The sequence below is a fragment of the Chiloscyllium plagiosum genome, unplaced genomic scaffold (genome assembly GCF_037043375.1).
Source record: "Chiloscyllium plagiosum isolate Xiang-an unplaced genomic scaffold, Cpla_swu_hap1 HiC_scaffold_15, whole genome shotgun sequence".
In the NCBI taxonomy this organism is placed as follows: Eukaryota; Metazoa; Chordata; class Chondrichthyes; order Orectolobiformes; family Hemiscylliidae; genus Chiloscyllium; species Chiloscyllium plagiosum.
The window spans coordinates 15,405,608-15,419,101 of record NW_028270153.1 but is presented as its reverse complement, the minus strand read 5'-3'; the positions used below and the strand labels follow the sequence as shown (position 1 = coordinate 15,419,101).

At 44.9% G+C, this 13,494-nt stretch overlaps 1 protein-coding gene across 5 annotated transcripts in view; it reads left to right on the top strand.

Annotated features, from left to right (window-relative positions):
- The window catches only part of LOC122560261 (protein NDRG3-like), a 130,996-nt gene that overhangs the window by 49,209 nt on the left and 68,293 nt on the right, over window positions 1-13,494 (top strand). For all 5 annotated transcript variants that reach the window (XM_087994763.1, XM_087994764.1, XM_087994765.1 and 2 more), the window contains one exon: window positions 9,502-9,537. In XM_087994763.1, the coding sequence (XP_087850889.1) occupies window positions 9,502-9,537 (36 nt within the window). The remainder of the gene's footprint in view (window positions 1-9,501; window positions 9,538-13,494) is intronic.

Sequence of the window (13,494 nt, the reverse complement as noted above, 5' to 3'; positions counted from 1 at the left end):
AACTCTTAAGAATTTTGTATCTTTCATTTCGATCACCTCTCGTTCTTATTAATTCGGAGGATAATAGGCCTAGTCCACTCAATTCTTCCACATGACAAACTCATTATTCTAAGCACCAATGTAATGAACCTCTAATGAACCTACTCTCTCTAGGGTAGGTATAGCCTTGGCTGAACTATACAAGATAGCACAGTCCTCTTAGCCCCCTCACTGGCTGGTTACACACCATATGTCCCGTGGGAAACAGTAGCTGTCCTGCAGTCATTTAACAGCCACTTGGCCCATAATAGACTGGAGGCAGAATTTACCTCCCTCATTGGCAGGAATTCCTGCCTCGGGGTATGCGGCCAGCCTAGAGGCTGACGGCTCTCCATCTGCTGGTAGCTCCACTGGGAGAGTGGCCACCTCAGGTATCACACCAGTGATCTCTAATGATTTGGAACTTTGAGGGAGTCAGTGGTGGGGGCTGGAGCTTGAGAGTCTATGGAGATAGGGGAAGGTAACCTAGTAGGAGTGGGGTTCCTTAGTGGGGTTTGTGTGTTTGGGTGGAGGAGGTCACAAATGGATCCACTTAAGAGGGACCTGTCTGTGCCCACTGTACCCTGGCCTGCTTGAGGAAACCAAGCGTGCACCTCTCTCCCCACCAATTAGAGATATCTTTAATTAACCTCATCTGATATGTTATGACAAATCTTTGGTACAGATGGGACTCAAAGAGATGAGGAAGAATTTCTTCACTCCTTTGAGAACCTGTGGAATTCTCTCCCACAGGAAGCTGTTGGGGCCAGTCCGTTAGATATATTCAAGAGAGAGCTGGACGTGCTCCTTGTGGCGAAAGAGATCAAGGGGTGTGGGGAGAGGGTGGGAATGGGACACTGGGATTGCATGATCAGCCATGATCATATTGAATAAAGAAGTGGCTCGGTGGCTCAGTGGTTAGCACTCCTGCCTCACAGCGCCAGGGACCCAGGTTCAATTCCAGCCTCAGGCAACTATCTGTGTGGAGATTGCACATTCTCCCCGTGTCTGCATGGGTTTTGTCATCCCACAGTCCAAAGTTGTGCAGGTCAGGATGAATTGGCCATGCTAAATTGCCCATCGTGATGTGAAGTCTAGGTGGATTAGCCATGGGAAATGCAGGGATGGGATGGGCCTGGACATAGTGCTCTTTGGAGGATCAGTGTGAGCTTGATGGGCTGAATAGCTTGCTTCCACACTGTAGGGATTCTGTGAATCATGGTCCAGGCTTGAAAGGCCTACTCCTGCATCTACATTTTTAAACCTTGGTCTGTGCTACCACACTGCACTGTCATTGCTCCACCACCATTAGTTGCTGCTTGAAGGTGAGTTGAGGCCTACAATGGACATTAATTAGGACTCAGTTGGTCCACACTGGCAGACAGGCCGTCAACTGGTATCCCCCATGAGGTGGGGGAGGAGTGGGCAGTAAGGGGCAGGCAGGCTACCCGCTGGATCTGTCATTGCCAGTCCCTTAAACCTGCCAGACAGTGGGGTTGGGGTGGGGGAACATTGAATCCAGCCCATGGTGAACAAACCTGCGTGCAGCACTCTGAGGGGTTACCTGTAACCCTACTGCCGGCAATCATTCCATTGCTGCTACCTGCAGATTCAGTTGCCTGTTTATTTTTTTGAGCTGGAAATGTGGCACAGTGGTTAGCACTGCTGCCTCACAACACCAGGGTCCCAGGTTCGATTCCAGCCTCGGGCGACTGTCTGTATGGAGTTTGCACATTCTCCCCGTGTCTGTGTGGGTTTCCTCCCACAGCCCAAAGATGTGCAGGTCAGATGAATTGGTCATGCTAAATTGCCCATGTGTTAGGTGCATTAGTCAGAGGGAAATGGGTCTGGGTGGGTTACTCTTTGGAGGGTCGGTGTGGACTGGTTGGGCCGAAGGGCCTGTTTCCACACTGTAGGGAATCTAATCTAATTAAATGGTGTGAATCATGGGGAGCCTTGAGTTGAAATCCAAGCTGAAATGAAAGCCTGACAGTCTTGGGGGTGTTGCAGACACCCTTGGGGGTGTTGGAAACTTGAATGAACTCTGGGTGAGGTTTTTCAGCTGCCCTAGGAATGATTGTCCCCGCCCCTGGAGGGAAGCTTCACGTTAGGAGCAAAGCGTGTGATGATCCCATCTGCAGCCTCCTTCATCTCAGCTGATGTAGCTGAGAGAGAGCCAGATAATCTCTGTGTAGTCCTTAGTGCGGCACTGCAGATTGAGTGGTGGATATTTATTAGGCTTTAGAAATGGGACTGCCAGCGATACATCTAGTTTCATGTTTTACAAAATCACTGCTACTCTTTCTGCTCCAGGTGGGTCGGTTGGCTATGATCCATGAGCTCAAACCCCACTCCAGTAATCCAAATGTGTAACCTACACTGACGCATTTAAAGGGAGTTTTCGAATGTTTTAAGCTGCTGTCTTTCAGATGAGCTGCTTGCTTTTTTTCTTTAAAGTCACAGTTAAAGAGCCCAAACATCATTTTCTTTAAACAAATGAAGGGGTGATTAACACAGCTGCCTCACAGTGCCAGGGACCCAGGTTCGATTCCGCCCTCGGGTGACTGTCTTTGTGGAGTTTGCACATTGTCCCTACGTCTGTGCAGGTTTCCTCCCACAGTCCAAAGATGTGCAGATTGGCCATGCTGAATTACCCATGGTTTCCAGGGATGTGCTGGCTAGATGGATTAGCCATAGGAAATGTGAGATAGGGTGGGTCTGGGCAGGAGGGTTAGTGTAGACTTGATGAGCTGGTCAGTCAGACATGGTCTATCGCTGTATACTGGCTGCCAATGATCTCTCAACTGACATCATTTGATGTACTTCATCTTATTACTCTTTGTGGGATCTTGCTGGGTGCTCATTTTTTGCCTCAGTTCCTACACTTCAAAAGCAACTACATCTCAGAATGTCCTAATGGCCATAAGCCCCCTAGAAAGTAACTAGACAAGTGTTAAAAAAAATAGAAATTGCAGGAAAATCTCAGCAGAGTTAAAATTTTGGGTTCTTGGAACAAGAGTAAGTCTTTTTTAACTTTAATTTTCTCATTTCCCTACCCTATTACTCTACATTTACCCCTGACTAATGCACCTAACCTACATATCCCTGAACCCAATGGGCAATGTAGCATGGCCAATTCAACTGGCCTGAACATCTTTGGACTGTGGGAGGAACCCCACGCAGACACAGGGAGAACGTGCAAACTCCACACAGAGTCGCCTGAGGCGGGAATCAAACCCGGTCCCTGGCGCTGTGAGGCAGCAGTGCTAACCGCTGAGCCACCCTTCTTGCTCAGTTTCCCCTGGCTCAGCCTGAAGGTGCTCCCTTTTACTGGGACATAGTTCCTCACTCCATTCTTCATGTGTCAGTGCGGACAGTGAGTCCTCCCAATTTGTAGTATTTGACCATGAACCACATTGTAGTCCAGCCTTTAAGTTGGCTGCATCTTCTGTTTTCGATAAGCAAGCACAGGGTGACAGTGTGAGAGCTGGGGCCTGGGCTGAGTTTTTATTTTCTTGCTTCTGTAAGATGCTTCAGCTGTGGGACATCACCATGTGTGTCTGCTGTAAGTGCTGAGTACCATACTGACACTGCGGAGCATGCTCAAAGGGCTGAACTGCGTCTTCCCGCCCCTGTTTCCTATCTTTAACTCTCTCGTGATTCAGATGATTATCCCCCAAAAGGCATTGCTGAGTTGCAGGGATGCAAAGAGTCCTGATGGATAAGGTGGATGAACTCAGGGTGTGAATGGGAACATGGAACTGGGACAATATAGCTATTGCAAAAACGTGGCCGAGGGAGGGACAGGACTGGTGGCTCAATGTTTCAGGGGTTAGATGCTACAGGAAGGTTATAAAGGGAGGCAAGATAGGAGGGGAGTGGCATTTTTGATTAGGGAAAACATTACTGCTGTACTTAGGATATTCCTGGGGGATTGTCCAGTGAAGCTATATGGGTGGAACTGAAGAAATAAGAATGGGGTGTTCACCTTAATGGGATTGTACTATAGTCCTCCCAACAGTCAGTGGGAAACTGATGAGCACGAGATATACAAGATAATGAGAGGCATAGATAGAGTGAATAGCCAGAGACTTTTCCCCAGGGCAGGATTGACTGGCACAAGGGGTCATAGTTTTAAGGTATTAGAAGGAAGGTACACAGGAGACGTCAGAGGTAGGTTCTTTACGCAGAGAGTTGTGAATGCATGGAATGCGTTGCCAGCGGTGGTAATGGAAGTAGAGTCATTAGGGACATTTAAGCGACTCCTGGATATACACATGGACAGCAGTGAACTGAGGGGTGCATAGGTTAGGTTATTTTATTTAAGATTAGAAATAATCCTCAGCACAACATCATAGGCCGAAGGGCCTGTTCTGTGCTGTACTTTTCTATGTTTTATGTTCTATAGATATGTTGAGAGATCTCAGATATGTATAAGAATAATAGGGTTGTAATAGAGGAATTTCAACTTTCCAACCATAGACTGGGACTGCCAGAGTGATAAGGGCTTGGATGGGGAAGAATTTGTTAAATGTGTTCAAGAAAAGTATCTTTATCAATATGTACATATACCCACTAGAGAAGGAGCAAAACCTGACCTTCTCTTGGGAAATTAGGCAGGGCAAGTGACTGTGGTGTTAGTGGGAGAGCACTTTGAGACCAGTATCATTATTCTAACAGTTTTAAAATAATGATGGAATAGGATAGGCCTTGAATAAAAGTTAAAATTCCAACTTGCAGTAAGGCCAAATTTGACAGTATGAGACAGGAACTTTCAGAAGTTGATTGGGGTAGACTGTTCACAGGTAAAGGAATGACTGGCAGATGGGAGGCTTTCAAAAAATGACTTATGTGTGGTCATCAATGTGTGGAACCCCAGAAGATTGGAAAATACTACATGGATACTTCACATCAGTGTTTACTGTGGGGGAAGACATGGAAGTGAGGGGACTTGGGAAAATAAATATTGATGTCTTGAAAAGAGTCAACATTACAGAAGACAAGTTGCTGAAGGTCTTAAAACGCATAAAGATAGATAAATCTCCTGGACTTGATCAATAAGTGTGTCCCAGAGCATTGTAGGAAGCTAGGGAAGAAATTGTGGGGTCCCTAAGCAGAGATACTCATATCATCTACAGCCATGGGTGAAGTGCTGAAAGACTGGAGGGTGGCTGTAGATGTGCCTTTATTTAAGAAAGGCTGCAAGGGAAAGGCTTGGGAACTAAACACCTGTGAGCCAGACATTGGCAGTGGATAGGTTGTTGGAGAGATTCTGACAGACAGGATTTGGAGACATAAGGACTGATTAGGGATTATCAGCATGGCTTGCGAGAAATTGAGTTTTTTGAGGATGTGACCAGAAGTTAGATCCGAGCAGCGCGATGGATGTTGTCTACATGGACTTTAGTAAGACTAGTAAAGTTAGGTCACATGGGATTTGGGGTGGGCTTGTTAACTGGATGCAACATTGGCTTGACTATTGGAGACAGAGGGTGCTGGTAGAGAGTTGTCTTTTGGACTGGAGGCCTGTGACCAGCAGTCACAGTGAGATGCTACATATGTAGGCTGTTCCACAGGGATCAGTGCTGGGTCCCACTGTTTGTCATTTATTATTTGGATAAGAATTTAGGAAGCTTGGTCAGTAAGTTTGTGGATGACACCAAAATTGTTGGCATAGTGGACAATGAAGAAGGTTATCTAAGAGTACAATGGGATCTTGATCAACTGTGCCCATGGGCCGAGGAATGCTGATCCAGTTTAATTTAGATATACGCGAGGTGTTGCATTTTGGTGAGACAACAGAGGCAAGACTTACGAAGTTCACAGTAGGGCCCTAGGGAGAGTTGTCGCACAGAGAAACCTTGAGGTTCAGGTACATAGTTCCTTGAAGGTAGCGTCACAGGTAGATAGAGCGATGAAGAAAGTGTTTGGAACGCTTGCCTTCATTGCTCTAACCATTGAGTTTTGGAGTTGGGATGTCATGTTGCAGTTGTACAGGACGCTGGTGAGACCCCTTTTGAGTACTGTGTGCAGTTCTGGTCGCCCTGTTATAGGCAGAATATTATTAAATTGGAGAGTATGCAGAAAAGATTTACCAGAATGTTACTAGAACTGGAGAGTTTGAGTTCTAAGGAGAGGCTGGATAGACTGGGACTTTTTCTACTGGAATGTAGGAGGTTGAAGGGTGACGTTATAGAGGTTTATAAAATTATGAAGGGCATCGTAAGGTGAATAGCAAAGGACCTTTCCCAGGGTCGGGGAATTCAAAACCAAAGGGCATCATTATAAGATGTGGAGGTGCCGGTGTTGGACTGGGCTGGACAAGGTCAAAAATCACACAACACCAGGTTATAGTCCAATGGGTTTATTTGAAATCACTCGCTTTTGGAGCGCAGCCCCTTCATCTAGGACTATAACCTGGTGTTGTGTGATTTTTGACATAATTTTAAGGTGAGGGGAGAAAGATTTAAAAGGGATCTAAGGAGCAACGTCTTCTCGTACAGTAAAAAATGAAAGAGTTGCAGATGCTGTAAATCAGAATCAAGAACCGAGATTGTTGGGAAAGGAATTCACAGATGCTGCCAGATCTGCTGAGCTTTTCCAGCAATTTTGGTTTTTGTTTCTTCCCAGTGAGGTGGTTCACGTGTGGAATGAAACTTTGGAGGAAGAGGTGGATGCAGGTAAGTTCGAACAATTAAAAGACATTTGGACAGGTACACCAATGGGAAAGGTTTAAGGGGATGTGGGCCAAATGCAGGCAGATAGAACTAGTTTAGTTTGGGAACACAGTCGACATGGACGAGTTGGACCGAAGGGTCTGTTTCCGTTCTGTATGACTCTGACTGTATGGAAGAGTCAGGTTCTGACCCTGGTCCAGGTTGAGTTATCTGAACTCATGGATCTACCCATGGCTATGATGGGTAAGGGGACTCAGGATCTTCTCTTTATTTATAATCCAGAGAGTGTGGAAATGAAGTGATGATAGCATCCACATCCCCTTTCTGATTGGAATGTGGTGGCATATTGGTCATGTTACTGTACCTGCAATTATAAGACCACAGGAACAGAATTCGGCCATTTGGCCCATCGAGTCTGCTCCACCATTCGATCATATTTCTCCCACCCCCCCATTCGTCTGCCTTCTCCCCGTAACCCTTGATCTAGACATTCCTGAAGAAGGGCTAATGCCCGAAACGTCGATTTTCCTGTTCCTTTGATGCTGCCTGACCTGCTGCGCTTTTCCAGCAACACATTTTTCAGCTCCAGACAAATCATTCAGAGAATGTCAGTTTAAGTCCCACAGCAGTTGAGCATTTTAATTTTGCTGAGTAAATAATTTTTGTAAAGCCAGGTATCCATTAAAATGACAATGTAGCTTCCCTGATTGCTGTAAAAACCCAATTAATGTTCTTTTACAAGAAAACCTGCCATTCTCATCCCATTCCATGTCAATATAGTGATTCTTAGCTCCCTATTCTGTCATTGCTGTTTCTCATAAGCTTTACTTTTCTGTTTTCCCCTAATCTTTATTTCAAATAGTCTTTTTTTCTCAGTAATGCTCTACTTCTGTACTTGGGGAAAAAAAACCCTATCTCGTCAAAGAGATATACTGTTTGATACAGCCTACATATGTGGCATCTCACTGGGACTGCAAGTCACATACCATGTTACTCATTTGCATGACAGACAGAGTGCCTTTTTGGCTTGACAGCAGCATTGTGTTATTAGCGAATACAACACTTGTTTCTGTTATACAGTAGAAAAATGAAACAGCTAACTTCAACTGTTGCTCATACCTCTGAGATCCCCAAGGTGATCTGAAGCAGACTAGGAAGACTTTAGTGTCAGTAGCTCCGACCATAGGCCCGTTCATGAGTTTACATAATATACAGTGAGAAATAATCTAATCCTGCTCGCCATTAGCCCTCAGGATGGCTCTGATGCACTGTGTTCATCATGCAAGCTTGAAACTTAAATAACTGGCCTACGTATACAAATACATCACGCCCTGTTCATTGCAAATAGACTAGTCATGCATATGCACTGCATCTGCTCCAACTCAACAAAATAGGTGACAGTCATTTGCTGGTTCATTTCTAAGGACCGATCAGATTCATCTTGCCTGATTTAAAAGTTAAACAATGCTTGGCAGTTCACTACCAGTTATCATCAGCTTATGCATTCTCCATGGCATTGCCTCTACCAATCAGGGTCCACTTACCAACCAATAAGTACTCTCCTCTGATTCAGTAAAGCTGTTGGTTTCCCTTTTAGATTGGTTATCTTGTGAATTGTCATGTTGAGTGCAAGAAGAAAAGCTTTAAAATGTGTATTATTGCTCAATCTCTATTTCTTTCATGGTTCAATGAACTCTAACCTTGGGCGTTCAGTATGTGAATTTGCTTGGTTTGTACCTGTGGTACCTTTAGCTTAATTGATCTAACAAGCCACTATGTCAATCAACACATAAAGAGATGTTCTTATACATTTCGGAACTAGATGGGACTTGAACCTGGGTATCGTGACTCAGAGGTAGGAACACTACCAGTGCACCACAAAAGCCCTCACCCCTCAGTTGTATTAGTCAAGGACAGCTGGAGATGGGTAATAAGCGGTAGCTGTCCTATTGATACCCATGTGAAGAATTAGAAAATATTATCATGTAGCCTGGTACCAGAGAGCAACTAGTTCCCAATCCAACATAGAAAAGGAGCAATTGAGAAAATTGATAATAAAGAAGGAGAAAAACACAAACAATGTAGAGAAAGTTTACATTAGATTAGATGACATTACAGTGTGGAAACAGGCCCTTCGGCCCAACAAGTCCACACCGACCCGCCGAAGCGCAACCCACCATACCCCTTACCCCTTACCTAACACTATGGGCAATTTAGCATGGCCAATTCACCTGACCTGCACATCTTTGGACTGTGGGAGAAAACCGGAGCACCCGGAGGAAACCCACGCAGACACGGGGAGAACGTGAAAACTCCACACAGACAGTCGCCTGAGGCGGGAATTGAACCCAGGTCTCTGGCGCTGTGAGGCAGCAGTGCTAACCACTGTGCCACCGTGCTGCCCAAATTTAGAATTATATCACAGCCTTTACTGCTTAATGCCTAAGTCCATTTCACTTGAGGTTTACTGTCTTCTTTCTCACTCAACATTGAATTAACATAGTTCTGAGGAAGGGTCACTCCACCTGAAACATTAATTCTGATTTCTCTCCACAGATACTGCTAGACCTGCGGAGCTCGGCAATTCTGTTTTTGTTACTGAATTAAAATAGTTGCTGATAAAAATGCCCTTTTTCCCTGCCTGCAATTTAACTGTGTCTTACTGATGATCTATCATTATTGGTGGCCATTTTGTTGAGCCTGAACATCTGAAGGCCCCATTGTTCTCAGGGATGAGCATCTAAGCTGTTAATGAGTTGGTCATTCATGAAATTTATAACTATTGCCTTTTTCCATTCTTCCACAGAACTCCGCGAGGAACTTCCAGGATTTTGACTGTCAGGTGAGACGTCTCCATGTCCTCTGAAAGTCTCTAGCAAAATGCGAGAGTTTTGGTCCCCTTATTTGAGGAAAGATGTAGTGGCACTGGAGGCAGTTCGGAGGAGGTTCATGGGGTTGATCCCAGAGATAAGGGGTTTGTCTTTGCAGGAGAGATTGAACAGTTTAGGCCTGTACTGTCTGGAATTTAGAAGAATGAAGAGAGATCAAATTGAGGTATTCAAGATGATAAAAGGTGTGGATAAAATAGACGTGGAATGGATGCTTCCTCTTGTGGGGTATTCTGGAACAAGAGGGGGGGGAGGGGAGAGCGAGCCCAGCGCGGGGGAGGAGAGCGAGCTGTGAGGTGATGTCAGCAGGGTAGGCCCAGCTGCAAAAGATAGCACCTGAGGATCATCAACTTCAATGTCAGTTGGGTCTGGCGAGGAGATGATGCTTCAGAACCTGTACGTAGATGGACCTCCCTTTAAACTATATCATTTTATTTTATCTTATTCTCAAACCATGGAAATTGCACCGGATTATGGCGACAAATGAAAGTTTTTCACTGCATTTTGCCATATTTCGCTGTAAAACACATGTGACAATAATTCAATCATTCATTTTAAAAGAATACTTCATTGCGTGTTTAATGGCTTATTTTGTAACATGAGGGATGCAGGATCAATTCTGTAAATGGGAAGAGAGAGCTGCCTGGGTTAGCTGTGTGCATCCAGGCGGGCCATGTTCAGTCACTAATCTCAAAGCTGGAGGTTTAATGCATTGTGACAGAACACCCAGGTGGTGCCACCATAATATTCTGCAGATTTTCGAGTAATCCTGGAATGAGTGTTTTTAACACCACAATGAACAGCTGGTGTTATAGTTCCATGAAGTGCAGTCACCATCACACAGCTTGCACTAGCTGATGGGAGAAGAGTTGTTTTTTTTCTTGTTTGGGAGAATAAAAATGACTTCACAAATTTGTACAATTTGTCAGATTGTGCACTGGGTGCAACGAGTGTCAGCAGCAGGTTGAGGGTTTGGTTCGGTCAGATTTCTTCCCTGGCTCCCACCTCCCCCACAGCATGGAAACTGCAAAACAGAAGGAAAGAGAAAACGCTAAACTTATCACGCCGTCACACTCAGTGTGGAGTTGCATTGACTTATAGGCACAGTTCTGAGAATTACCATGATCCGTCCTTATCCACGCACAGCAAGACTTGAACAGCATTTTCAGGCTTGAGCTTATAAGTAGGGAGTAATTTTTAAACGATACAAGTGTCAGGCAAAGACCATCTCTAACAAGAGAGAATTGATGGTCTCCTTGAGATTAAACACCATCACTGAATTCTGTAACATCGACATGCTATTGAAGAAGAACTGAATTGGATCAGCCATGGATAATTTCCTAATCAATCTATTCGGAGTACATACCCCAGGTGCAGGTGGGACTTGAACCTGGGCCTCCTGGTTCGGAAGTAGAGACACTGCACTGAGCGACAAGACCCCCCACCTCCAACAGATTTTAGATTAGATTAGATTCCCTACAGTGTGGAAACAGGCCCTTCGGCCTAACCAGTCAGACCCCCCCCTAGACCAGCCATTATAAATACAGGTCAGGAATAATTCATCTGAAAACCTTGGGACTAATTCTTTCTCGGAAAAAGGATATTTTTGGTTTCGGAATACACTTACCCTATTGGTCTGTTGGTGTTCATTTGGGCCATTTGGGTCTGTTTGAGCCAGGCAAAGTTTTGTTTTCCCCCAAAGGGCCTGAACCAGTGGATGTACAGGTCCATTCTGGTCTATTCAGTTTGTAAAGACTTTCAATTTTTGGTCCTTTTGATGTTTGGACTTGGGAATACCTGATCTGTATTGTGCTGCAGGAGCAGGCCAGAGGCCAGAGGTTGTGGTGAGTAACTCACCTCCTAACTCCCCAAAGCCTGTCCACCATCTACAAGGGATATGTCAGGAGTGTGATGGAATACCCCCCACTTTCCTGGATGGGTGCACATCTTACAACACTCAAGAGGCTTGACACCATCCAGGACAAAGCAGCCTGCTTGATTGGCGCCACATCCACAAACAATAACTCTCTCCACCACCAATGGTCACTGGCAGCAGTGTGTACCATTTACAAGATGATAGTCAGGAGGTTCTTTACACAGAGAGTGGTGAGTGCATGGAATGCACTGCCAGCGGTGGTAGTAGAGTCAGATATATCTGGGACATTTAAGCGACTCTTGGATCGGCACATGGATGATAGTAAAATGTAGGATGTGTAGGTTAGTTTGATCTTAGAGTAGGATAAAATGTCAGCACAAGATTGAGGGCCAGAGGTCCTGTACTGTGCTGTACTGTTCTATGTTCTGTGTGTTGTGTTAGTCACTGCAGGATTGGTAGCCTCTTACCTGACATTATGGCTGAAGTATTAATATGCCAGGACCCTTCAATTTCTGGTCAGTGGTAACCACAAGATATTCATTGTAGAAATTCAGCAGTGGTAATGCCATTGAACACTAAGGGGTGATGGTTAGATTCTCTGTTGTTAGTGAGGGTCATTGCTGGCCATTTGTGTGCCACTCTCAGCCCAGTCTTGTATGTTATCCAGATTCTGTAGCATTCAGTACCTGAGGAGTCATGAACGATGGTGAACATTGTGCAATCATCAGTGAACACCTCCATTTCTGACTTTATAATGGAGAGAAATTCACTGATGAAAGAGCTGAAGATGGTTGGGCCTCAGACATAACTCCTGCAGAGACGTTCTGCAGCTAGAGATGATTAACCAGAAACAGCTACCTTCAACGTCCCTTGTTCCAAGTATGACTCCAACCAGCGGAGAATGTTTCCTCTGATTTCCATGGACTGTAGTTTTACTAGAGCTAACTGATGCCAAACCTGGTCAAATGCTGCCTTGATGTCAAGTAGACAAGCAGTGAGGCTGGAAGAACACAGCAGCCCAGGCCGCATCAGGAGATGGAGAAGTCAACATTTTGGGTGTAACCCTTCTTCAGGATGTGAAGGGCAGTCACTCTCACCTCATCTCTGGTGTTTAGTCTTTTGGTCTTAGTTTGGACCTAGGCTGTAAAGGTGGTCAGTGAGCAGGTTAGAGAAACATAGGAACAGGAGTAGACCATTCGGCCCCTTGAGCCTGTTCCACCTTTCAATGAGATCATGGCTGATCTGTGGCCTAATTCCATTTACCTACCTTTAGTCCATATTCCTTAATATCTTTGCTTCACAAAATATTACCTATCTCAGATTTAAAATTAACAACTGACCCAGCATCCACTCCCATCTGCCACCCTTTGGTTATTCCTTTGCCAGTGTTTCTTGGTCACCCTTCCATCTCTTTGCTGATGATTGAGAGTAGGATCATAATCAGTTGTGTTGGATATGTCCTGCTTTTTGTGTACAGACATCCCTGGGCAATTCTCCACATTGTTGGGTAAATGCCAGTGTTATAGCTATCCAGGAACAACTTGGCCAGGGGTGTAGCACATTCTAGAGCACAAGTCTTCCATACTATCGCTGAAATCTATTCATAGTAAATTTTGAACACCTTTTGACATTAAAACATTGCTGCAATATATTATCTTAAATTATAGAGTCATAGAGATGTACAGCATGGAAACAAACCCTTCGGTCCAACCCGTCCATGCTAACCAGATATCCCAACCTAATCTAGTCCCACCTGCCAGTACCTGGCCCATATCCCTCCAAACCCTTCCTATTCATATACCCATCCAAATGAGTTTTAAATCTTGCAATTGTACCACCACTTCCTCTGGCAGCTCATTCCATACACGTACCAACCTCTGCGTGAAAACGTTGCCCCTTAGGTAATTGATCCTTGTTTAAACTATCTGCTAAACTTAACCAAAGCTGAGAAGTAGAAATCTGATAAAGCCCCCTGGATTTATTATTTGGTCATACGTAGTTGCTCTGTGGTTGTCAGGGATCAGTTGGCAGTGAT